Source organism: Miscanthus floridulus, chromosome 16, assembly GCF_019320115.1.
Source record: "Miscanthus floridulus cultivar M001 chromosome 16, ASM1932011v1, whole genome shotgun sequence".
In the NCBI taxonomy this organism is placed as follows: Eukaryota; Viridiplantae; Streptophyta; class Magnoliopsida; order Poales; family Poaceae; genus Miscanthus; species Miscanthus floridulus.
Genome location: NC_089595.1, coordinates 113,003,991 through 113,031,226, shown reverse-complemented (window position 1 = coordinate 113,031,226; position 27,236 = coordinate 113,003,991). Strand labels below are relative to the sequence as shown.

General features: G+C 45.1%; 2 protein-coding genes and 1 pseudogene across 2 annotated transcripts; all 3 read left to right on the top strand.

Annotated features, from left to right (window-relative positions):
* The first annotated feature begins 14,326 nt into the window (after window positions 1–14,326).
* LOC136513192 (monothiol glutaredoxin-S9-like) lies at window positions 14,327–15,200 on the top strand. The gene has a single exon (XM_066507179.1). The coding sequence runs from the start codon at window positions 14,435–14,437 to the stop codon at window positions 14,903–14,905; it is 471 nt and encodes a 156-aa protein (XP_066363276.1). The 5' UTR covers window positions 14,327–14,434; the 3' UTR covers window positions 14,906–15,200.
* Window positions 15,201–18,979: 3,779 nt separating this feature from the next.
* Window positions 18,980–22,289, top strand: LOC136512487 (zinc finger BED domain-containing protein RICESLEEPER 2-like). Its single transcript, XM_066506447.1, has 2 exons — window positions 18,980–19,663; window positions 19,815–22,289. The coding sequence occupies exon 2, from the start codon at window positions 19,892–19,894 to the stop codon at window positions 22,100–22,102; it is 2,211 nt and encodes a 736-aa protein (XP_066362544.1). The 5' UTR covers window positions 18,980–19,663; window positions 19,815–19,891; the 3' UTR covers window positions 22,103–22,289.
* A 2,612-nt stretch (window positions 22,290–24,901) lies between these two features.
* LOC136511312 (uncharacterized) lies at window positions 24,902–26,759 on the top strand (annotated as a pseudogene).
* Window positions 26,760–27,236: the final 477 nt, after the last annotated feature.

The window sequence follows — 27,236 nt, the reverse complement described above, 5'->3', positions numbered from 1 at the left end:
TTGGATTGGATCTTGGCCTCCCTGATCTGGATCTGCTTTTGTTTGGACGTATACGTATAGTATAGTAGCTGGTCGCTTGTAGTAGCCGCGTCGCTGTCGCTTGTGTTTTAAGCATTTTCTGGCAGTGAAAAGAAAACAGGGCTATGCAGACAGTGCAAGAGGTTCACAGTCTCACAGATATCGAAGGCATCAGATCAGACATGGGTGGTAGCAGTGGCAGTGCGTTGCCCACTCCACATCTTGCACTGCTGTCTGCTGTCCTGCAGCCCGTTCGCTTGGTTGTATTTCACTTATAAGCCATGGCTTATCAGTCAATGAACAATAATTTTCTCTTACACCGAACCAGCCAATAGTACTTTTAGCCATGACTTATCGGCCAAATAAGTCCAAACGAACGTGGCGCTGGCCAGAAATGCATGGTAAACTCCCCCCACCCTTGACAGAAGAGTGACCGAGCCAAATTCCAAAACCTGCATGTTCAGTCTTTGCCTGAAACACACACAAAGTTCCCTCCTTTGAGATCAGGGCTGGATCTGACAGCCAGCGAGGTAACTGTGTTTGTGTTTAAGTTAGCATCACCATCAGCATCAGGGGGAACGCATTATAGTGGGTTGCGCCGTTGGGTTTAAAGTATTTTTAGGGTACGCACCGGGAGCCGGCCGGGAGGGAGAGGGAGAGGGAGGGGGCATCGTGATCCCCTTCTGCGCTGCCTCATCACAGTCACGTGCAGCCTACCTAGTCTGGATCTGGTGGCCTCCCGTTGTTCTTGCGGTGGATTCAAACCGGCCGGTGATGCGGTGGCGAGGCATGTGATCCTGGTCATGGAGCAGACTATTATTCTCTATGTCTTGAGACGGCAGATCTCGTCCGGTGTTTTGAGAAATATAGTAACTGTAGCTAGTTCATCCACTGTTCTCGTGGACCCGTATTGCTTTGTCAGTTAGTCACCGTACTGAGCGACCAAATTGTGTGATCGAGGTCGTGTTCCGGATTCCTTGTGCATTTTCTTAGAAGAGACTCTACTTGTGTACTACTTCTACTTGTTGTATAACATATGTTTTGGGCGACGCTAAGTTTTTTTTGTTTGATAATGAGTCTGATTTGTTTGGGCCTCGAAACTCCCTCTGACTCGACTTAAAAAATATATGTTTTTACCTCGCCGAAACTATGGTCGTAGTATATTTTTTTGTTCCTATAAACTCTTAAATCCATTCCAATTACCTCACTGACCTAATTTGGAGTCGCTTTGAAGACGGTTTTATCCTCTTGGTTTGATAAATAGTACTTGATAAGGTTTTTAAACCACAAAAAAATCTCCAAGCTTTTAAAAATTGTAAAAAATAGAGAAAGATTTGAGATGCGACAAATCTAAATAAAACATTTAGGGTTCAAGAAAATATCTCTACATGCATAGAAAATAGATTTATCTCTAGGAAAATATAAATATCTTGAAATTTTCCGAAGCATTTTAATCAACATGTAAACATTTTTTTGTAAACTTCAACAAAAATATAATACGCAATCAACATGATTGCATTCAACATTAATGTGTGCTACATTCATGCTGGTCACATCTCATATTTTTGCCATTTAAAAAAACATGTTTACACTTCAGTTAGAATGTTTTAGGGATTTTCTAGATCTTTTCTCATTTTCTAGGGCTAAACCTATTTTTCTAAAAGTTTCTAAAGATGTTTTCATGAGTTCTTGGTATTTTATTTAAAATTGTTACATCCCAATCTATCTCTAGTTTTTCAAAAATATCTTAGAGAATTTTTTATAGTTTAAAAACCATATCCAAGTATTTATCAGATTTTTATTAAAAAAAAAGGATAAACTACATTCAAAAGCACTAAAAAACAAGGAGGTATTTGAATGGTTTTAAAAGTTCATAGGGTAAGATATATTGTTTTAGAGATCGAGGAGGGAAATCATACTACGACGATACTTCCGAAAGGTAGAATGTACTTTTTCCACTCGCAAATTACTCAGTCTCAAGTAGACTTTTTTATGAGAAACATGACTCGATAAACTCAATCCAACCTAAAAAAAAGGGCCCAATCAATGACAGTGGATCGACTCGGGCTTCGTCTTCTATCCCCTATACAAAATAAAATAGGTGGGCTCGAGCTCCCATTTTTACCATTTTTTTATACTAAAGCCTGAAAATGCTCGGCCCTGGCCCAAGGAAATGGCTATTTTCATGTGGGCTCGGACCATGAGAATTTCATCTTGTCTTAATAGAAGCCCGGTTTGTCCTTTTTTTTAAGGAACTTTTGACCTGGGATTTGGACAGGTCGCCGTGAGTTTTCTTGAGCTATAGACCACCCAATCATTTAGATGTTGTTGGAGTGTAATGATGCAAATCCAAAATGAAGCGAATGGACACGAGTGGTACTCCCTCGGTTCTGTAATATAGTATATTTTAGTAATTTTAAGATAAATTAAGAGAGAACAAAAAAGACGCATATACTTTTAATTTATTTCCTAATCAGACGCTATTATCAACGTGATTGATGGTGATTGGTTGATAAATAAAAAAGTATTTAATGCAAAACTAGTTTTTGTCCTCTAAAATGCATTATATTTGAGGATAAAATTTAAATGCTAGAATGCACTGCATTATAGGATGGAGGGAGTAGCATCTCATCTTGCCCAATTCGATTTCACTCCTTTTTATTTCAAATCAAATATGAGGGTAATAAGTTAATAAATAACAATAGTTGACAACGAAAAACATAACACTGTTTAGTTCTTCACAAGAAACATCGAAATTACGTAACGTGTTTCGCTTCTAGCGAGGCGAAGACGCTAAGTCTAATGTAATCACGACAGCGAGACGTATTTGGTCACATCGTCAATCTCAAGCTCTACCGGTACAATATTTCTTAGAGGTACTCATTGGGGTAGGTTTTTGCGCATATGTTCATAGTGATGAGTATGCATGTATATACGAGTGTGTTTTGTCTATGTATATACGAGTGTGTTGTGTCTACTATGCTTCGCTAAAAGAAAATCCAACGATCATGAACTAAATGTATTTTCCTCGTGCTGGGAGGACATGTCAATTTGGATTCAAGTTTGCAAATTAGTATGTGTGCTCATTTTTTCTGAATTTATTTTAGGAATTAACTGCATTATTATTTTATTAGTACTTATACGTGTTCATAGAGTTAAGCGTACGCCGTGTGTACGAGTAAGTTTGAATACATGTTTACGAACGTTTACGTCTTTCTATTCTAAAAGAGTTTATCCAATGATTTGGGGCGACAGAGGGTGGGAGTCAGCACCCCTCTCCGAGGTCACCACGGTTTGTTACTGACAACATTGAACAGTGATGGGCTGAAACTGAGACAGCAACAGCAACACTACACGAACAAGTGGGCCGAAATTGAGACAGTAACAATGACGGGTTGCAAATTGGCCCAAGAAGAACCTACTAATCAGGGTTCTTGTGCACGTGCACGGTTCTCGAAATGATTGAATCCTGGCCCTACAATACAAACCCAACTGAAATGGTAAAAAAAAAAGAAACAACTGAAATCCAAACAATTCTTAGCCGACTGCTATTTAGGAATTTCGTTTCTATTCTGTCCCATTTTCTTATTGATTATGGTCATGAGCCCGCTAACTAAATGGTGATAGCAAGTGCAAAATTATATTAGTCTTAAAAATGACTATATATGACACATATGATTTTGACTAGCAAAGTAGCAATGGTGATAGCCGCTTGAATGTTGGTATGCATGAGCAGTTTATAAAATTGGACCAGGAGAAATGTATTATTTTTTTCGAAAAAAGGGTGCAGAGATAGGGATAGCGTTTTGTTATAAGAGATCAAGAGATAGCGTTTTTTTTTTTTTTTTGCCTTTTCGTTCGTCGCCCATACAGAAGAGAAGATAAACGAAAAGAAAAGCGAGACATGCATGCGTGGCGTGACCACCCATCCACCGATCCACGGCGCACACAAACGAAAAAAATCGTGCCGGCGCCGTGGCCAACGCGGACCTGACAAGACAGGTTTGGCGGACGCGCTCCAGCTCCGGCACGCGTACGGCCGGTTGCCCGGTTGCCTCGGTCTCGCCGCCGCGCGCGTGGTGGCCGAGCGCGCACGCGACCGACTACCGAGCACTTGCCGGCGTCGCGTCGTCGCCGTGCTGTGCCGACCTGCCGCCTCTCGCCCGCAGCGGACCAGATATTTTCCTCGCCTGCACCCAGCAGCCAGCAGCCAAGCATGCATGACGTGATCACGAGTGGCCATTGCAAGGAGGTGACGTGACTCGCTCTGGCTGTGGCCCGCTCGAGGCTCTCTGGCCTCTGGTCGTTGGTACCTCCGCCGACGGCGTCCTGACCAGTCGTCACGCCCGCGAAAGTGACTGCTCCCTCCGTCCATGAAAATATACCATTCTAACTTTTTTTTTCTAGAACACGGCTTCACGTGTATTTCATTAAAAAAAAGGATCCGAAAGAACGACGTACACAACGCAACTACGTGTACATCTATAGTGCAGGTTACAAAACCACATAAAAAGTGATTAGGAACCTAAACAACAAACAGAAAGAAAGACGATAAGGAGATGTCCTCCACCACAAACCTAACCTATTGAACCTGCGAAGAAAATATATCAACACAAGGCTGCCAAAAAAAAGGAGATGAAGCTGCGGTGGCAAAGCATCCACCAAGAAGAGACGCGACTACGGCGGCTAAGTATCCGCCCAAGCGACACGGCGGCAAAGCATCCTCTAGAGAGAACGCGACAAAGTATCCGCAAGGAAGGGGAGCCATCACGCCCTCAGCAGCCTGCATGAGGGGGGGGCACCAGAAGTGACAACGGCGACAAAGCATCCGCCCGAGCAGCAACAACGACAAAGCATTCGTCGAAGGCGAGTGACAGCGGCAAAGCATCCGCTACGAAGGACCAAACAACAACGACAACATCAAGCAGGCTGGACAGACCAATGCGAGGAGGAGCATGAGGCACACACAGGCACAACACAGGAAGGAGCAACTCCGACGAGAGTAGCGGGAGATGGGCCGCAGAAGTGCTCCAGCGATGCCTTCAGGAAGGACATAGACATCCGCAGACGCACAACGCTGGATAAAGCATTGGAGCAGGTCTTTCGCCCCCATCCTACCTTCGATGAACAGAAACTTCGACGACGCCTTCAAGAAGGTAGATGACGCAGCCCGCCATCGCCGCCGGCATGGAGGCTATTGGGCAGGGTTTTCTCCCAGCTGTACGTCCACCGACGTAGGCTACCCATGGCACCCATAGCGCTGGCACCGACGGCAAAGGGATGAAACCAGCAGCACGGGCACCATGTCCGCAGCAAGCTCTACACCATAACAATGCCGGCAAGGAACCCGCCAGCCACCGGAAAGGGAGCGGACCAGCAGGGCACCTGCCGCTATGCACGCACCTATTGAAAGCTCTAGTTTGGTTTTGGTGAATTGATGAAACCCTAAGTACTAACCTAGTTTATCAAGTGATCATGAGATAGGTAGTACACTCCAAGTGGTGAAGCAAATGAAGATCATAGCATGATGATGGTCAAGTGCTTCGACTTAGAAAGAAGAAAGAGAAAAACAAAAAGCTCAAGGCAAAGGTATATTTTGTAGGAGCTATTTTATTTTGGTGATCAAGACACTTAGAGAGTGTGATCACATTTAAGTTTGATAGCCGTACTATTAAGAGGGGTGGAACTCGTATCAGAATACGGTTATCAAAGTGCCACTAGATGCTCTAACTCATTGCATGTGCATTTAGGATCTAGTGGAGTGCTAACACCCTTAAAAATATTTGTGAAAATACGCTAACACATGTGCACAAGGTGATATACTTGGTGGTGTTGGCACATTTACAAAGAAGATGGTGTTTGCAGGGTTGAGATGGGTTTGGGGATTCGACGCTTTCGGGAAAATGGAATGCCTATTTTCTATTGCGCCGGATGCAAATTCTTGGTGGTTGGCACATTTGAGCAAGGTTGAAGAAGTTAGAATTGAAATAGAGTTGGTCAAAATGATGCTGGCGTCGGTCTACTGACCGGACGCTGGGTCACGCAGTGACCGGACGCTGAAAGGCTGCGTCCGGTCAAACTGACGGGTCTGCACAGTACCGAGGGTATTGCACCGGACGCTGGTCTGTGTCCGGTCAAGGTGGACCAGACGCGTCCGGTCGAAAAAAATATGCCTCAGGGAGCTTACTGGAAACGACCGGACGCTGGGGCTTCAGCGTCCGGTCAGTTTTACCGGAGCGTCCGGTCAGCTTCGTAGCCGTTCAAATCTAACGAACAGCGTTTGAAGCCGGTGACGCGTGGCGTCCATCGGGCGACCAGACGCTGAGGGCCAGCGTCCGGTCAGTATGACCGGAGCGTCCGGTCAGAGCGTGTTTCGCCCAGTGAAGGGGTCTAACGGCTCTATTTCGTGGGGGGGGGGCTTCTATTTAAGTCCCATGGCCGGCTCAAGCTCACCCTCTTGCACATTTTCATTGACATAGCAACCTTGTCAGCTTAGCAAAAGCCCTCCCACTCATTTCCATCATTGATTCATCATCTTAGTGAGATTGGGAGTGAATCCAAGTGCATTGCTTGAGTGATTGCATCTAGAGGCACTTGATGTTCGTGTTTTGCTGTGGATTTCGCTTGTTACTCTTGGTGGTTGCTGCCACCTAGACGGCTTGGAGCAGCGAGGATCGTTGAGCAGAGGGTGGTGATTGTCTCCGGCTCCGATCGTGGTGATTGTGAGGGGTTCTTGACCTTTCCCCGGCGGAGTACCAAAAGGTACTCTAGTGGATTGCTCGTGGCTTGTGTGATCCTTATCTTGTGTTGGTTGTGCGGCACCCTATTGAGGGTTTGGCGTGTGAAGCCAATTAGCGCGTGAACCTTCAAGTGAGTGAATCGCCACAACGAGGACTAGCTTGCCGGCAAGCAAGTGAACCTCGGTAAAAATCATTGTGTTCATCATTAATTCCGAGGTGATTGGTCATCATTGTTATTCATCTTCGTGATTGATTGGTTCATTCATCTACACGGCGGTATAACTCTCTTGATCACTCTCTTTACTTTACCGCAAACTAGTTGACAAGCTCTTTAGTGTAGCTAGTTGTGAGAGCTTGCATGCTTGGTTGGTGTGGCTCTTTAGTTAGCCTTTGAGAGCACACTAACATAGGGTAGTGTCATTGCTCTTATGTGAATTGACACTATCTAAACTAGAATTGTGGTATGTGGCTTGCATTTTGAGTAGGCTAGCGCAACACTTGCTTCGCCTCATAATTGTCTAACCCTTTGGTTAAGTGTTGTTGTAGAAATTTTTATTAGGCTATTCACCCCCTCTAGCCATTAGGACCTTTCACCTATGAGCCCCAACAGGCCACAGCCGCCTCGTCCCCGGTCCCTCCCCGGCAAGCGTCTCAACACCTGCTGCTGGGGGAGGCCGATCGCCCCAGCCTCGGGCTAGCTGTGCAGCCGCGCACGGGCCGTCTAGAGGAGGCGTCCAGTCACCGCAGCCATGGGCCGGCAGGGTGAGGGTGCCCGCCCTAGCCACAGATTGACCCAAGTGAGCCGCGCCAACCACAAGCCGCCTAACAGCCGCGCACAGGCCGGCCAGAAGAGAGGCGCCCGACGCAGGCTCCACCACGCGCGGCGCGACCCCAGACAAGACGAGCATGAGTGACCGCGTCCGTCACAGATCCAGTGAAGGGGAGGGCTGATCTGGCCCCGGGGAGCCTGGATCTGGCACACCAGCCGCCCTGGCCGCCGGAGAAGCCAAGGGCGGCCGACCCCACCATGGCCGAAGCGAACCTGGGCAGCACAAGCATGGGTGACTGCGCCTGTCGAGCAGCCGGGGAGGGTGAGGGCAGATCCGGACTCGAGAGCCCTGAATCTGGCCCGCCGACCGACCCCGTCGTCGGAGAAGCCACCAGAAAAGATAGGTGGTGAAGGAGAGGAAGAGGGGAGCAGGGGAAGGAAGAAGGCTGCGATGGAACCCTTTTTTTGGGTCGCCGCCGCTCGCCGGAGAGGAGGTGGAAGCGGGGAGGTGCTGGGGCGGCTGGCGAGACGCCCCTGAGTCGTTCGTTGGGGGCACTCGGGGTAGAGGAGGAGATGAAGCCTCACCCACATGCCATTCTAACACAATGTCACGTTTTAGTATCTTGAGTTTGACTAATTATAGATAAAAAGGTATCAATATTTATGATAACAAATAAATATCATTTGATTAATTATGAAATATATTTTTATAATAAATTGATTTAGGGCCATAAATATGAATATTATTCACTAAAAACTTGGTCAAACATGAACTACTTTTTCTACACGTAACCCATAGTTGTATGTTTTCTTGACCGAGGGAGTATATTATACGAGAGAATTATATACTCCTACGTAGTATACTAGTACTCCACTATAATCCCTCCTTGATCGAGTTGGCATTCGTAGGATGCAGATGTATGTATATCCATCCTGCACGTGAGAAGCGAGCGATTACGATTGAGCAGCTCATTTGTTCTGCTACTCTAGTACTACACGCTAGCATGATCAAAATAAGTACTACACGCTAGCTGCAAACTTTGATTTGATCAACAATTACTTAAACTAATTGCATGCTCAGAACATAAAAAAGTTGTATAAATGTATTCACGTTTCATGTATCTTTTATTTTATTAACAAAATGATTTCGAAGCAATTGAAGATACCCTGCGGTATAAACATATTTTACTATTTAGTACTACTAGTACTACTAGTTAGATAGTGTTCATTAATTTTCCCCTTTCTTCATTGTTTTCTCTTTATCACACGTACTCGTGTCTCCGTCATCATGATGCAGGCGGTTCAGACACGACACTCAATTTGCCGTATTGTGACGTGGCGGTTGTGCGTCGTGCATGCACGTACTCCACACTGCACGCTTCGGTGACGTGAGGTTAACATGTACGTTTTCGTGTGCGTGTCCAGTTTCTGAACGGCGTGTTTGGTCGTCCTCGCAGGTTCAGTGATTCTGAAGGAAACGCAGAGGCGAATTAATGATTTGTTGGAAATTCTTTTAAAAAATATTGAAGCTAGCTAGGAGCTGTGCTAACGTGAAACCCGTTGTTTCTAGAAGGCAGAAGCTACCGCACCGCGCCTACTGCATATTATGTGCCGCCGGTACGAAATTAGCCGATCGATCGATAAAATCACGGTGTCAGCAAGCAAATTAAAGAGAAGGTTTTGCAAAGAAGCTAGCTAAAGCTACCGCAATTTCCACATTATAAGAAATTTTGCACAAGACACGCAGCAGTTTTCACGGGAACCAATCCTTCCAAATTCATACGCGTCAATACGTACGCACGCATCCCCGGATCAATGACCGAACCAGGTTAATTATACCGGTCATGTTCGCTCCTCTTATAATTCGTCTTTTTCAGCTTGCTTTTTCAATCAAAACAGTATTTTTCTCTCACAACAAATCAGTCGGAACAAAGTTTCAGCTTGTTTTTTCAGCGAAACGAACAATGACTAGATCTTGTTTGGTTTTGGAACCATATTCTGGTTGATGCCCGGCCGAGTAGCCACAATCTTATCCGCCGGACGAGAGGAACAGGCCAACAGATCCAACGCACGCAACGCGCGCGACGACGTCACGCGTGATCGCCGCACGTATGCATGATATGCTGCCACGCACACAGCGTCAGCGATCTGCTAGCTAATAAATTAATTTGATCTGGTCCATTTCCATCATATTCGAGACGAGGTGGAGTAGTCCACAGCTAGCTCAAATCTGACTTCAGAAACACGTACTATACTGTACAGGTACATACTCCCTTCATCTTTTTTTTAATAGACATATCATTTTCCCAAAAAAAAACAACCAAAAAAATCTAACTGAATATATAAATTACCAATATTTATGATACTAATTAACTGCAAGTTTTCACAGTGAAGTTATTTGGAGATATAAATACTGATAATGTTTTATACAAATCTAGTACGTCTAGCTTAAAATTGACTAACTCCTAAAAGTAATATATACTCTCTCTTCTAAAATAACCGTATATCTTGTTTAGAATGTAGGAATCCACAGTACTCCTTTTAAAACGGATGGAATACATAAGAAGCGACCGACCGCGAAGAAATCGAGCGCTCGGTCAGAAGTGGAGAAGTTGGAAATGCCAGCCAGCAAATCGCGCGCGGCCGGCCGGCGACCAACGGGGGAAGACGTGGGCGCCGCTTTCTGATCTGATCTGCCGACGCCATCATTTGCGAGGAAAAAGTCTGGTGGCCCCGGCGTCGATCCCACCACCAGGTCATCTTTGCCTCGACCAAATTTAAAATTTTCGTATGCATGCATTTCCAGGTGATTCGTCCTGTCATCCATGTTTAGTTTCTGGCCTCTAAAATTTAGTCCCTATCATATCGGATATTTAACATATACATGAAGTATTAAATATAGACTAAAAAATAACTAATTGCACATATTGCGACTACTTTGCGAGACAAAATTTTTAAACATAATTAGTTCATGATTTGATAATATGGTGCTACAGTACATATATGCTAGTGACGGATTAATTAGGCTTAATAAATTTGTCTCGCGGATTACTAAAGACATGTGTAATTTGTTTTATTATTACTGTCGAACACTCCGATGTGACACCCCCCGTGTAACACTCGGTACCCTTAAACTTTATCTACTGGATTTAAACACCACCTCAATGATCCAAATTATCCTATTGAAATATTCTCCTACTGTTACTACTTGGCGTCAAAAGGCGAACAGAGCGTTTATAGGGGCTCATTCACCTCTCCCCTTCTCTTCTTGTTCTTTTCTCTTTCCGTAGCTTGTCTTCTTCTCTTTCTCTTTTCTTCTTCATCTTTCGCGAATGGCCAAATTTATATGGACCCTATTGTATCTGTTGGGTTCATAAACCCGGGGTCCCTCGCGGACTGGCTTTCCAACAGAGGCTCGGCCCAGCAGGCAACATTGCAAACAACGCGTAACTCATGGGCTGACCCAAGTACCTAAACAACAGGCCAGAAAAGGACAATCCAATCACCGACCGGAAGGCATGGCCGAGGAGGAACGACACCTGTTTCCGACTTCGTACCACCTCTCCGACCGGAGCGCTTGCTTCGGTCTCCAGCCCGCCTCCGGACGGCCTCTCCGACCGGAAGGCCTGGCCAAAGCGCTACTTCCGACTCCGACCCGCGTCTCCGACTGGGGATGCACCAAACCTCTGCTCACTGCTCTTCTCCAACTAGCACATTCAGAGCCGACTAGGACTAACCGACTGGGGACGCCCGCTCGGTAAGGACCAGGGAATGGACGGAGAAAGTAAGGCAGGGCGCACAAGTGAAACCGCAAATACCAGGGACCGTACCCTATACACCTGCAAAACACAGTACTCTGTAGCCTCCCTGGCACAACAGAGCCCAAACAGTGTTGTAGGCGCCGACATTTTCCCCTACAGTATTGTGGGCGCCATTAACTCCCATACGGTAAGGCTCCCCCACATGCCTCTGGGCATCGACAATGTTGTGTGCGCCGGTATTTACCGTACCAGGCGAACATGGTGAAACCCCTTGCATACCTTTCGGTATCAACAGTGTGATAGGCGCCGACGTCTGCCATATCCGAAGAAGACAACACAACCTCCCACGTGTATTTGACATTTAAACAATATTATGGGCGTCTACCATCATCCTATACATGTCGTCGTGGGCAACAAGGCTTAGTATCATATGTACTCTCTCTCTCACTTGTAAGGCCATTCCCTTCATCTATAAAAGGGGATGCGCTCTCTCCCAACAGGGTAAGTTCATTCAGATTGATTCAGACCGATCAAGTTCACTGGTACACAACCGCAGAACCGTCAGGTTCGAACCACAAGCACACGCTTGGACATTTAGCTCATAGCGGGGCTCCCGTCACTCTCGGCCCTTCTGACCGGAGTCCGACCGGACCTCTTATACCCTCCATCTTTCTCCTTTCCGTTTGTAACCCCATTGCAAACTTCGAGCACCTGGGCTCAGGAATAAAGTCACCGACCGACTCAAACTGGACGTAGGGCACGTTGCCTGAACCAGTATAAACCCTGTGTCATTGAGTGCTAGGCCACCTCCGATCACAACGTACGACAAAACTATAAATATTTACTTGTTGGTCACTTTCTGCACCGACAGTATCCATCTCGAAATATACACCATGTTTTATTTTATTAGGACAAGGCTTCATATATACATTAAAAACTTACATTATCTGAAGACAGAGGGAATACAAAAGTTTAATTAACTCATGGCTTAATCCAATGGTACTGTGCTGTGATTCTATGAACCTATTACTATGGGCCTATTTGGTTGGTTGTATGATCAGCTCGTATGAGCAAAGCTAGGTTGGATGGATACGAGGATGTATAGTAGCTTGTAGTATTGTATAGCCTTTCTAAAAATATATCATGTTTGGTTGCGCGTGCCAAGACATAAGATAAATGTAATAAGCAGGCATCATTATAATGTTTATTTTGTGCACGTATATTTCAATAGTTCTTTGTTTACTCTTAGGCCTTAGTCAGATTTAAAGCAATTATCAAACCAATACTATACTTATTAGTTATATAAACAACGAGCGAACTTCAGAGTATATAAATAATTTCCCTTTCTATTATGTTATACTACGATGGCTTTTCTAAACCAGTGATAAGCAAATAACCAAAACCTACTTTGCTAGGTTTTCCCCAGGTCTTGTGAGGCAACCAAAATAGACCATGGAGGTTTTGGATCTCAATACTAAAGGTGTGTTTGGTTTCGAGCCTCCCAGGAATTGAAGGTCGTCTGGAAATAGATTAAACATAGGCTAATAAGAGCATCTCCGAGAGACTCTTTATATTCTTCCTAATTTACAGGAATAAAGATTTTAGTGAAAAAATACCCTTCAACAGTCTCTTCAATTGGATATCCAAATATAGGTATCCTCTATTCTGGATTTCTCGCTAGCCAAAGATGGAGAGCAAGGATGACTCTCTAAACTGTGCACAAGATATAGAAAAGCTCTTAGAGGCAACAACGATATAGAAAGCGATTTTTACTCAAATGACTCTCCAAATGTTGATTTAGAGAATAAATTTTATATAGGCTCTTGGAGATGCTCTAAGAGCTATGGGCTCTAACCATCAATTAATCCTTATCGGCTCCTATTAGCCCATTACTAACCCGGGTTTTGGCTTTCTATTTGGGATCCAAAACCTAGGATTAATTTTTAGACATAGGATCCAACACCCCCTTTTAACAGATGGATGGCGGATTTCTCACAATTACACTGGCCTATGAAAGTAACTAGTCCTACATGTCCAGATATATCTACAGGTAAATCTATCGTAGGACATCCTTCATTGTTGATGGATACTACTGGATGTTGTCTTTGCTAGAGGATACTTTCAATTACGGTAATTAGCTCCTAGACACTTTACCTTTTAAACTAATAGTTTGTATCAACCCAACCCCTGGCTATTCTACCCAATCCATAATAGCTGTTCAAAAATTCATAGCTTTTACATGTGAAATTGGATGAAGATGATATTCATATAGAATTGTAGATCTCAATAAGATCTACAACTTTATAGTTGACATGCTTTTCGTTTAAAAATATTTAGAGTACCATTTTTTAAGTTCTCATATTTTAAAATTTAAATTTTAGAATTTTTGAAAGAACTCAAAAGTTGGCATGGTCCATACAAAAGTTACAGTTACCATGTGAACTCTAAAGAACTTCATAGAAAACAAATTCAGGATAAATCTTTTCAATGGAGTCATTTATAGTCCTAAATATTCCTTTTATTTTCTTACATTTCAAAATTCAGGATTTTCAAATGGCGAATATCAATTTTAAAATGTCTGACAACGTAGTCACAACACTATTTGCCTTATCCTGACGCGTCACAGCACTGCTGATACAACTCCAAAGCTTCCACGACTCCCCTGTTGCCAAGTTGCCGGCGGCCGCCGTCACGGTGGCCCCACGGCGTGGCCGCAGTATCGTCACCAACCACGTCCCCTCCCACGCGCTGCGCGTTGGCCGCGCCCCCGTCAGACTCCCCCTCACCCACGTGCTGCCGTCACGGACCGGCCGTCCCGACCAGGGGACCGGGGGGCCTGACGGACCCACCGAACCACCTCAACCGCGGCTGACGCCCCGCCACGCCACCCACGGCCCGCGCGCCGCGGTTGGCGCGAACCCCGCGGTCGCCGTCGTCCTCTCCGGCCCTCCCCCACCACCGGATGACGCCATCCCCGCCCCCTGCTGACCTCACCGCCCTTTATATATCAGGCTACTCCTCCTGCCCGCCCTGCTCATCACAACGACGACGCCCACACAAGTCGCACCTGCTAGCTCCCAACCGAACCCGGAAAAAGGACGCCGTGCAGCTCGCGGCGAGCGCCAGGAACAGGAAGGAGAGGAATAATGTACCAGGCCATCCCGTACAGCGCCGGCCGGCCGTGGCCGCGGCCCGCGCCGGCGATGGGCGTCGAGGCGGCGGTAGCGGAGGAGAGACTGCTTGCGGGTGCGCAGCAGCAGCAGCCGGCGCCGGCGGCTGAGGCGGAGGCGGAGGCGGAGGTAGCGGCGAGGGAGGAGGAGGTGCGGCGGGCGGTGGCGGAGTGCCCTGTGCTCGTGGTGGGGAGGCGCGGGTGCTGCCTCAGCCACGTGGTGAAGCGGCTGCTGCAGGGGCTCGGGGTCAACCCCGCCGTGTACGAGGTCGCCGACGCCGAGGCGGAACTCGCTGGAGTCGTCGACGGCGGCGGCGGCGGCGACGTCGCCCTCCCGGCGGTGTTCGTCGGGGGCAGGCTCCTCGGGGGCCTCGACCGGCTCATGGCCGTGCACATCTCCGGCGACCTCGTGCCCATACTCAAGGACGCCGGCGCGCTGTGGCTCTGATGAGATGCGACCAGGCCGTTCGTTCGTTCTTGCCTCTCCATCGTCAGATCTTCTTCTTCTTCTTGTGTTTTTTGGTTTCCCTGTCCTTGCTTGGAATGAAACGATGATGGTGTTGTTAACTTATTTTTATTTACTCCTAGAGTAGATAGGCATGCACATAGGACTTTAATTCTTTTAGTAGAAAAAAAAGTATTTAGTACTAGGAGAAATGGAATGCGTATGTTAAGCGATAAGTATTTATATTATTTTTGTATTCCCCATCATGTGAATATGAAAGAGTGCTGAAATTACCTGAGCTTCTTCTGTTTTGGACGTGTCATATATGCGCAGTAGTCAGTACAGTCCATGAACGCTACAGGTCGTCGGCAGCCGGCTGGATTGAGATTTTCCTCCATACAAACTTTTTTTTTAAAAAAAAATACAGCTTAGCACAAGTGTCCGACAAGGACGCGCGTGTGAATGTGTATCCCGTTCGTTTATGCTGAAATTTAGTTTACGTTGAAATATTATAAGAAAAAACACTGTTCCGTGACTAAAAAAGTATTTCTGAATAAGTTAGCTCAACATTACTACAGATGAATTTCGTCTGAATTTCCTAATCCAGACATCATTTGCCGACACAGCACCTGAAACCACATCGAGTCTGTTCTCAATATCAGTGTCGTCGTCGCTTGTTCTAAAATCCACATCGAGTCTAAACTCTAGCCACACAGTACAGGAGGGAATAGTATAGTAGTATTATCAGCTGGCATGCAGCCCAAAATTTCAGTAACGGGCGGAGTACAATGCAAGCAGGCTATATAGTCCGTAAAAGTAAAAATCATATATAAATAAACTTATTAATTTCGTGAGTAACTTTGGGATAAGGATAACCCGTAAAACAAAGGTTTCATTTGGAACGGAAGACTTTTTAATTTCCTGTAAAAATTCTATATAGTAAAATTCCTGCGTTCCAATGAATTGGTGGTACCCGGAATTGGAAACGCACATGCATGCATTTGGTGCGAAAATAGCAGCGTTGATGAGTTGTCACGGGACAAAACTTGCACGAAATGAACACCTGGCCTGTGTACCGGCCGGGCCGTGTACGTTCCAAAGGGCTGTCAGACGATCCTGAGATGCATGCACGTACCAGACAGATCGATCGTGCGTCACACTGTCCAGAATGCTACACGCCAACCTAGGTGGTGTTTGTCAGTGACTAAAATTTAGAAGGTATGTCGAGAGGATGTTGCATCGAGTGTTCGGATACTAATAAAAAAATAAATTATATAATTCGTTAGTACTCCACGAGATGAATTTTTTAAACATAATCAATATGGCATTAGCACAGGTACTGTAGCACCACATTGTCAAATCATGAACTAATTAGGCTTAAAAAATTCGTCTCGTAAATTAGTCACAAGCTATGCAATTAATTTCGTAATTAGTCTATATTTAATACTCCATTCATATGTCTAAACATTCGATGAACAGCGACTAAAATTTAGGAGGGACAATCAAACATCACCCTACTATGTGTGCAGTGTCCCTCGATCCAAAAGAAATGGTAGGCTCACTTTCATTTTTCCCGTTAGCTGGTGTTAAAAAACCAGTGTTTTTTTTTTTGCTCGAATTATGAAACAAAGTAAGTACTGAAAGGAACTGAACTAATGGAGGATGAGCTGTAGCTGCTGAAAAAAAAACAGTTGAGAAATACTGGCCAGGACACGATTGCACAAATAAAATGGAAGCATGCTGGTATGGACTTTGCTTGGAACCAGTAGGAAATTATCAAAAAGGAAAAGAGTTAAGATGTCAGACTCACCGCAGTGAGGTCAGCATGAACACATCGCACATCGCAAAGCAAGCTACTCCCAAAGTCCCAACAATTCAACCCGAGAAGCACGTGGCCCGAAATAACTGAGAAAACGACTAGAGGCTGAAAAGCGAGAAATTTCACACACAACCAATCGGAGCTCTTTTTAGTTCCACCCCAACTTCCAAAAAGTTATTGCAGTACCTGTCACATCGAATGTTTGCGGCCCGTGTATGGAGCATTAAATGTAGACGAAAAGATAAACTAATTGCACAGTTTGGTGGGAAATCGCGAGACGAACGTTTTGAGCCTAATTAGTTCATGTTTGAACCCTATTTGCAAAATAAAAACGAACGTGCTACAGTAACCCCAAAATCTAAATTCCTACAACTAAACACAGCCGGAGTATCAATGAAGCACCAGTCGAGTCCAGAGTCTAGATTCAAGAAGCTGGAATGGCCTGAAACGAGCTCATCGCGCAGTTCTCCTGCTGCCAGCAGAGACAGCGAACCGAGAACAATTATATACACGATAAAATACATACACCATAATAGTACGCATAACAACTAAATAAATATTTATGTTAAAATAAAAAAAAACTAACAACTAAGAACAGAGATATTATAAAGGAAAAAAAGAACAATATTAACTAGCAAGCTTCGGACCTTCACCTGATCAATGTAATTCTTAGGTCAGAAAAAGATTCACGATGATAATAGGAACAAATGAGATAAGAAAGATCGCAAGAAGGTTAAATCCGAATAATATAGATGTCACTAGGGATCAATTTAGAGAGAGCAAACGAGCAAAGCACTAATTATAATTAAATAGCTAATTAGAAGGTGTACTGTGTGAACAAATTAGATGTTTAATAAAAAGCACAAACAGCATCATTAACTAGCAAATTGCAGACTTTTGGAACGGAGAAGTATAGTACAAGATTGTGAGTGAGCATACTCCAGTCCAACCCATGCGCGGAGCCAAGGCCCGGCCACCTGTGCCGGTGGCCGAGCTCCTCCGCTGGCTGCTGCAGACATAGCTATCGTGCAGACCCTACTAAAAAAAAGTTGTTTCTAAATAAAACTCAAAAAGGAAAGCTAATATAGGGATGAGGTAGTACAGTGTACAGAGATGAGGCAGGGAGCAGGCGCCGCCTAGGATTTAGTGATTATTTTAGTTTAAAACTTAAAACTATTTTGGTCGTCTAATTTTGCATGTAAATTATATAAGTATGTGTCCTATTTTACATAGCTTTGTTAGGGCACTGGAAATACTAAAAACCATAGATAATTTCAATGTCTATTAACTTATGTAGACAGTATACGTAGAAACTACTCCATTCGTCTCACAAAGAATGTCATTCTTACTTCCCGAGAAGTAAAACTTTTTAGCTTTGACAATTATGTAACATAATATTAATATTTATAATACGTAGTTGGTACCATTAGATAAATCTTGGAACATATTTTCATAATAAATTTATTTAGTAATATAAATGTTGCTAATATTTTCTATAAAACTGATCAAATTTAAGAAAGTTTGATCAGCACAGCATCATAGTGTCTTTCTTTTTGTGATGGAGGGAGTATATTCATGCTGGATAGTATCTACGCAATAATCTTTTATCCAACGATATATCTTTTCTTTCCTTTGTCTACCTATCACATCTCTTCATGTCTTAATTCCCGCGTAGACATGGTTTCTTATTTAAAAATAATTTCATTCTCTTTTTTAATTGCGGTGCCACATTATCTTTTTACTTAGATATTATGTGATATCCTAATTAATGAACGTAGAAACCATGTGGTTTCTGCGTTGGGAGTGACATTACTACTAACATGACGTTTTGTCTCATCGAGGCTCTATAAAATTCCTGGCTCCGCCACCTGTCCAACCAATCTTGCTGGAAGTCCACGTCCGGAACGTCCGGCAAGATGAGACGAGCAGGTTACGTAGCAAGGGACTTAAAAAAAAAACCGTTTGACTGATAAGTCATGACTAAAAATAATGTTGGTTGATTTATTGTGAGAGAAAAATAATATTCGTTGACTAAAAAATACGGTTTATAAGTGAAACGAACAGGACGCACGTAAATAATCCGGTGACCTGACGACGCCCGCGGCGTACTTGGTGTGGCGCCTGCGTGGCGCGGCCACGGCCACGGTCCGACGTGGGACGGAGATCTCTCAGATCCGGGGAGATCGCGCCCTGATGTCAACAGCTTTGACAAGCAGCACTCGTTGCAGTGGTACCAAGTGGTTGGATTGGAATAAAGATTAGCATGCAGCCCGCGTGCTTTCGGCCCGGTCCGAAGCACGGTTGCATGGCCCGGTCCGAAAACGGCCCGGCCCGTACGCGACCGTGCCTCGTGCCGGCCCGGTGCCCGCTGCAGGCCGTGCTTGGGCTGTCAACAAGGCACGCCGTGCGGCACGGCCCGGCCCGTTTTTCTAGGGTTGGCCCGGTAGGGCCCGGTAAGCCGGGGGGCTATATAAGCCAGCCGGCCGTCCCCCCGCGCGGCCGCGCCTCATTTCCCTCCCCCGGCCGCCGCAACCGTTCCCCACCGCGAAACCCTAGATCCCACCCCACCTCGCCTGCTCGTCCCGCCTTGCGCCGCCGCCCACCGCTCGCCGCTCGACGCCGGCAAGGACTCCAAGATCCACCGCTCGCCGCTCGTCCTGCACTCCGACAAGGTCTCCACCGCCGGATCTTGGAGATCTTGGAGCTCTCCCTTCTGAGCCGTCTCCACCGCCGGATCTTGCTCTCCTTTCTCGTCATCTTCCTAGTCTCCGGCCGTATCCTGAGCTCTCGTACTGTCTTCTTCCTTCTCCCTCCCTCTCTCTCTCTGACCGGCAAGGTCTTCACCACCGTGCAACTTGTTTGTCACCGTCTGTCGGGGAGTGGTGCCGCTGCCGCTCGTCTTCTTCTCCGTCTCTCCGGCGCCGGGCTCCGGCTCCATGCAGGTAAGCTGATCTCCACGCCTTCAGCCCTCCACCTCCACTCTAACCCTAGATCTAGCCCGTAGCCTTGAATCTTGATCTATTCTAACCTCTCTGCTCTCTCTCTCTCTCTCTCTCTCTCTCTCTGACTCTCTGTTTTCTTTTTGCATTGCAGGTCACCGGCGTTAGCTGGTGCCGCTAGATCCGTTGAGGAACGGTGCCGAGAGCTGAAGAAGAGGCTGTGCGGTAGCCATGGCCGGCTCTGGTGACGACGATGGTCCAACCATCAATGACGAGCTCAGGTCGTTGGGCCAGATCCCCGACGACGAAGACGACATGGGCGATGCTGCTCATCTCTTGTTCGGTAGGAGTGCTCCTCCGACCAACCGAGATGATGGTGCTGATGGTGGTGCGCCGGCGGCTAGTGCTGCTGCTGGTGCGTCGGCGGCGGCCCCTAGTGATGCAGCTTCACTCGCTTCGTCCACCACTGGTACTGGTAAGCGGCGCTCCCCTGTGTGGGCTGACTTCGAGGAAGTCAAAGAGGTAGTGGATGGTGAGCAGGTTGTTTCTGCTATTTGCAAGCTTTGTCGTCATCGTTTGTCTGGTAAATCTGCTAATGGCACTGGTCACTTAAAAAGACATCTAATATCCTGTAAAAAGAAAGTTGATAGGGCTAATGCTGTTCAAAGTAGGCTTGCTTTAAACCCTGATGGATCTTATAGAAACTGGGAGTATAAGCCTGATGTTGCTAGGCATGAGCTGATTCGTTTGATTGCTAGATTGGATCTGCCTTTGTCTATTGCTGATAATGATGCTTGGGATGATTACATTCAGCGTGCTCACAATCCTAGATATAAGAGGGTCACTAGATTTAGCACAGCTAGAGATCTGTCTAAGCTATACAATGAAAAAATGTTGCACCTTAAAGCTGCTGTTATGCCTGGTGTGTCTTCTGTTTGTTTGACATCTGATATCTGGTCTGGTAATGCTAAGGAAGATTATATTGCTGTTGTTGCTCACTACATTACTTCTGATTGGGATCTTAAGAAATCTGTTATTGGTTTTAAACTGATTGAAGTGAGTCATAATGGCATTAACATTGCTGAATGTATCTCTGGTGTGCTTAGAGATTGGGGCCTGCTTGACAAAGTTTTCTCTGTTAGTCTTGATAATGCATCTTCTAATACAACTGCTATGCTTGCTTTGACCCCTTTGCTTGATGGTTACCTGGGCTATGATGTTGATCCTTCTGATCATACTAAAAAGGTGTATCATGTTGTGCATCAGCGATGTGCTTGCCATATAATTAACTTGATTGTTAAATCTGGTTTGAAAAGGCTTAAACCTTGCATAGAGATTTTTAGAACTGCAATTAACTTCCTAAATTCATCTAATCAGCGCATTGCTCAATTCAAGGAATACTGCCAAGCTAAGGGGATGCGTCCTCGTAAGTTTTGTTTGGATATGGATGTTAGATGGAACTCAACCTATCTTATGCTTAAACATTTAATGCCATATAGAACTGTATTTTCTGTGTTCATTAATCTTCAGTTTGGCTATCCTCTGTTGGTTGAACAGCACTGGTACATTGCTGAAAAGGTGTTGCAGTTTCTTGAATTGTTCTATGATTCAACTGTTGCTCTGTCTGGTGTTTATTACCCTACTAGTCCTTTGGTACTGCATCACATACTTGAGATTGCTAGCCACCTGCATGACTATGAACATGATTCTAATCTATGTAATGTTGTTGCTCCAATGAAGGCTAAATTTCTTAAATACTGGAAACATGTGCCACTGTTATATGCATTTGCTTTTGTTCTGGACCCAAGGGCTAAGATGAGAGGTTTGCAGAATGTGCTTGACTTGCTTGCTCAGAGTAACAATATGAGTTACATTGATTATCTTGCTGAGGTCAAATTTGAGTTGCATAAACTGTATGACAAGTATGAATCTAAGTTTGGTGCAGCTAGGCCAGCTAGGACCACCCATCCATCTGGATTGACAGGTAAGAGGAAGCAGGCATGGGGCAAAATATTTGGAGGATCAGTTTCTTCTGGTCCTTCAAGTACTGCTGGATCATCTGCTGTGCCTCCTGGTCTCTCTGAGCTCACTGTTTACCTTGACAGTGACAATGTTGTGGCCTATGATGATGATTTTGATGTCCTGAATTGGTGGCATGAGCATAAACTAACCTTCCCAGTTCTCTGTACAATGGCTAAAGATATTATGTCTGTCCCTGTTTCAACAACTTCTTCGGAGTCTTGCTTTAGTCTTACTGGCAGGATCATTGAGGAGCGCCGACGTCGATTGGGACCAGACACTGTGGAGATGTTGATCTGCGTGAAGGACTGGGAGCTTGGTGAAGAGAAGGGACAGCATACAGTGGAGGATGAGGAGTATGAAGACTACTTCAAGAATCAGTTTCTAGATCATGACTCTGGTGCTAGTGGAATAACCACTTAGGCAGTTAGTGAGAGTGAGGCATTGAGTCTGAGTGAGAGAAGACATTTGAGACACTTGGTTTGTAATAACTTTGAACAATTGAACCATTCAATAATGAGCTGGCCGTACTCTTTTCCTTTGTAGGGTTTTATCTCACGAGGTGTGAGTTTTACCTACAAAGGTTTTTAATGAGGCGGCATTGCACGAACAGCTCAAGTTTAAACATATTTGGCTTCCATTTGCTCTATTGTGAACTGATGAAATGTGATTATGTGAACTTGTGACTTGTGAGCTATAGCTATGATATCAAGTATGAAATGTGAATTCTGAAATGTTTTTGTGATTTGTGAACTTGTCAATTGTGAAAATGAATTTGATACATGTCCTGAACTGTAGATCTGTTGAAATGAATTTGAAAAAGGTGTTTTTTAAACAGCGGGCCACGGGCTGGCCTGATGTCTTAATGGGCCCCGTGCTGAACGGGCTGGCACGGCCTGTAAATCGGCCCACGGACCGTGCCTGGGCCTGCAAGCAAACACGGTGTCCCATTGGGGCACGGCCCGGCGGCACGCCGTGCCAATCAGGCCCGTGCCCTTACGGGCCGTGCCTAGCCCGGGCCCGGGCCGGGCCGTGCCGGGCCGGCCCGTTGCTCAACTTTAGATTGGATGCATGGGCGAGGGAGATGACATCACGCTGCCGGCTGCCGCTGGTATAAACGCTTTCTCACTCAAGCGCTCCTGCCTGACGACGTCTCGTACATCAGTTCATTTGTGCGTGACCAACTAACTAACTAACCACCGCCGCCGCCGCCTGAGTGAGGTTTGTACGCATTTCCAGCGCGACGCACCATGAATTCATGATGATGGTGGAGGAGGACGACTTTGCGTGCGATTACGGCTGGGTCTTTGTTCACCCAGAGTTAGTTGTTGTTGTCAGAAACTGTTGGCCACGGCCAGAAAAATCTTGCAGCTAGCGGTCGATCTCTTCTTCTCCTCCTCCTTTTTTTTCTAGTCACGCAGAAGCAGTCTTTCGAAGCGCATGCAGCTGGCGCAAGAGAGGTTGATGCAGGAATATACCTGAAAGCAAGAGTAGAAATTAAACGTTGACGATTGACGCTGTCAGGTATGGTGCCATCGTTCCACTTTTACCGCGTGTGTGTAACTAGTTGCTAATTGCTATCCGTAATTTGGACCGAGTTCCGGACTTACGGTGCAATCGCACTCGTGGGAAGAGGAGAGGCACACGGTTCATCATTGTGCACTAGCACTGTTTACTGCCATGTATCACTGTAGCCGCGACGGAGGCAGCGGTGGGGCTGGGGGCTCCAGCCCCCTACCGATCCCGGGCACGTGGAGCCCCCCTAAGTCTCCCCTAAAATTTTATGCATATATGTATTAGGTAGGAGGGCTAAGGTTAAGAGAAGATAAAAAAACCTCTATTCCTTGTTGGGCCGAAAGGGAAAATAGTTCAGTTGGTTAGAAGTTAGAAGCCCAACCCGAATCGGCGACTCCCGAGACCCGGAGGCGGCGGCCTGCTTCTACGCGGCTCCTCGGCGGCTCCAGCACGCCGCACGCTCAGGCCCAGCACGCCACAGCAGGCAGCGAGCAGCAGCACAGCGTCTGGCGGCCGTGAGCAGGCTATAGGTGCCAGGTGGCACAGTCCGCATCCGCATCCGCCGCCGGATCTTGAACCGTGAGTCGGCGCGGCGGTCCCGCGCCAGCAAGCAGCGGCACCTGGAGGAGCTCCGGGGCCGTGCCGCCCGCCTCCGCGCCGGCAACCGCGACCTCGCCGTGCGGCTCCACGGCTTGTAGGCCCGCGCCGCGCTGGTCCGCCTCACCAACGCCTGCCTGCGGGCCGAGGCCGGCGCCCTCGCCCGCTGCCTCGCCGCCGCCAGCCGCGTCTGGAGACTGGAGTTGCGGTACCGACGGCTTCTTCGAGCTGCAGGCGCTCGTCGCTCTGATCGCGTAGCTAGCCGGGCATCGAACGTCTGAGCAGAGCAGCTGCAGATCGTCTTTTTGACTCGGTAGGAGCAGCCGAGCAGCGTCGGAGCAGGTGATTTTTTAATTATGAAATTAAGTCTGTGACTGATTGAACGATGGAAGGTTTGATTCTTGATGGATTTTAATTTTCAAATTTTCAGTTTGTTGTCGAAAAGAACTCTGCGCAATTACTTTTCAAGTTCTAGTGGTAGTGGTCCATCAACTAATGAGAGCACAACTCAACCAAAGAAACCTAGAGCAGAGTTTAGTCAATCGAACATGATTGCAGACCCTGGAAATCGCAAACCAATTGATGATTATGAACCTGAAATTAGAGATCAAGTAAAGAGAGCATATGCTTTGAGTGATCCAACCCAATCTCGTGAATTTCAATTTCCTAGTAAATGGATTGGTGGTCAATGGAGATCATTTCAAAAGACTTGATTTGATGAATTTGATTGGCTAGAATATAGTGAGTCCAAGGATGCAGTTTTTTGCTTATATTGTTGTCTCTTCTTTAATTCGGGAAAGCCTGAAAAATTTGGGAGTTCTGTCTTTGCACATCAAGGTTATGTGAATTGGAAAAAAACTAAGGATACTTTTAGTAAGCACAGTGCTTGCAAGACTCATGTAGAGGCTAGGCTGAAGTGTGATGACTTTATGAACCAAAGGACAAGTGTGGGTCGAAAATTAGTTGAGGTAAGCACGGAGGAAGAAAAAAGATATGAGATTCATTTGACATCTTCTTTAGATGTTGCAAGATTTCTCATATCACAAGGGCAACCTTTTTCGTGGAGATGATGAGAGTTCTACTTCCCTCAACAAGGGTATATTCAGAGAGATGGTTGATTGGTATAAAGATAAGGTTGAGATTGTGAAGGACGCATATGACAAAGGTTCTAAAAATTGCCAAATGTTATCTCCTGATATACAAAAGGACCTTGCAAAAGCTTGTGCAGAGGAAGTCATAGCTGTCATTATGGATGAGATTCGAGGTAGAAAATTCTCGATGCTTATTGATGAGTCTCGAGATGTATCAATAAAAGAGCAAATGGCAATAATTCTAAGGTTAGTACTTTACAATTGCAATTTTGTGCATAGATTTTTTATAATTATTTCTACAATTATACTAACACATAAACAAATGTGGCGTGCAGGTTTGTCAATGATGAAGGGAAAGTGGTGGAGAGATTTCTTGGACTTCAGCATGTTCAGAGTTGTACAACTATTGCATTGAAAGAAGGTTTGGTTAGTATGCTTTCAAGTCACAATTTGTCTATCTCTATGCTTCGTGGGCAAGGGTATGATGGAGCTTCTAATATGAGAGGTGAATTTAACGGGGTGCAAAAATTAATTCGTGATGAAAATCCTTATGCTTTCTATGTGCATTGTTTTGCCCATCAATTGCAACTAGTGGTTGTTATGGTTTTGACTTCTAGTGCAGACATTGCAGATTTCTTTAACTATATTCCTTTAATAATCAACAATGTGGGTGCAAGTTGCATGAGAAAAGATGCCTTGCTTGCAAAGCATCATGATGTGTTGCTAGAAAAAATCGAGAATGGTGAGATTATGACTAGAAGAGGTTTAAATCAAGAAAACAGCCTAGCTAGGCCTGGAGATACTAGATGGGGTTCACATCTTAAAACTTTGCTTCGCATTTTAGTCATGTGGGAGGCTATCATAGATGTCCTTGAGATAGTGAAGAAAGATTATATTAAACCAACATGTAATGGTGGAGCTTTAGATTTAATTGGAAAAATAGAGAGCTTTGATTTTGTGTTCATCCTGCATTTGATGATAGAATTGTTGAGCATGACAGATATTTTGTCACATGCTTTGCAAAGGAAGGATCAAGACATAGTTGAAGCAATGCATTTGATCATGGATGTGAAAGATAGCTTGCAGGATATGAGGAAAAATGGATGGGAGCCATTACTCAAAAAAGTGAAAACATTCTGTGAGAAGAATGAGATTGAAGTGCCAGATATGGGTAAGGAAATAAATGTTAGAGGGACATCTAGACGAAGAAAGCAAAAGGTAACAAACATGCATTACTATCATGTTGAGATTTTTCTTGTCGCCATTGATGCCATCTTGACGGAGTTGAATCATCGGTTTAGTGAAATTAGTTCAGAGTTATTAGTATGTATGGCTGCTTTTAACCCAAGGAACTCCTTCTTTAATTTTGATATGGACAAACTTATGAGGCTTGCTGAAATTTATGCTGAGGATTTTGATATTGGTGAACTTGTTTTTTCAAATCAACTTAGACAGTTTGTGAATCGTGCTAGAAGAACTCCATAATTTCTTGGATGCATTGAACTTGAAAAACTTGCTGAAATTATGGTGAAGACTAAAATGCACGAATCTTATAAATTGGTTTATCGTCTCATTGAGCTAACCTTGATACTACCGGTGACAATGGCTTCAGTTGAGAGGATATTTTCAGCCATGTCTATTATAAAGACAAATTTGCATAGTAAAATGGGTGATGACTGGCTCAATGACTTGATGATATGCTATAACGAGAAGGAGATATTTAGAAAGATTGATAATGAAAAGATCAAAAAGCGTCGTATGTTATTGCCTAAAAAATTAGTGGTATGCTCTATTCTCTTCTAAATTCATAATTTGGCGGTCCATATATGTCTGACTAATCAATTATGTCTATTTGTGTAGATTGCTACTTCGGATAAATAATGTGTGTCAAAGTCAAGCGCCGTCTATTAATTTCGTAATTTGGCCTTTCGGTACGAATGAACTGCTTCCTTTATTTTTCATGATGTATTTTGTGAATTTCATCGTTAACTAATGTTTTTAATATAAGACTACTTCTGGCTATTATATTTGTCTATTGTGAGGGATCATAGTAGAACTAAGTCGGTGTAGCACTTTTGTTTAGCCCCTCCTAATTTTTTCCTGGCTTCGTCCCTGCATTGTAGCATCAAATCTGAACCACTCGCTATGAGAATGGACGGCCGATATTCGTGTCCATGATTTTGGGGTGGGTCACAGATTTTGTAGCAGGCGACAATGCAAAAAAGTTGTGTTCAACGTGTAAGGTTCCGAGTGATGAATCACACCTTTTTGTTTCCACGGACTAAACTTTAATCCATGTCACATAGGATGTTTGGACACTCATTTAGAGTATTGAATATGGACTAATTACAAAA

Coding starts and splice junctions, on each gene's coding strand:
- LOC136512487 (XM_066506447.1), top strand. CDS start 19,892: ATGGCCGGCTCTGGTGACGACGATGGTCCAACCATCAATGACGAGCTC.
- LOC136513192 (XM_066507179.1), top strand. CDS start 14,435: ATGTACCAGGCCATCCCGTACAGCGCCGGCCGGCCGTGGCCGCGGCCC.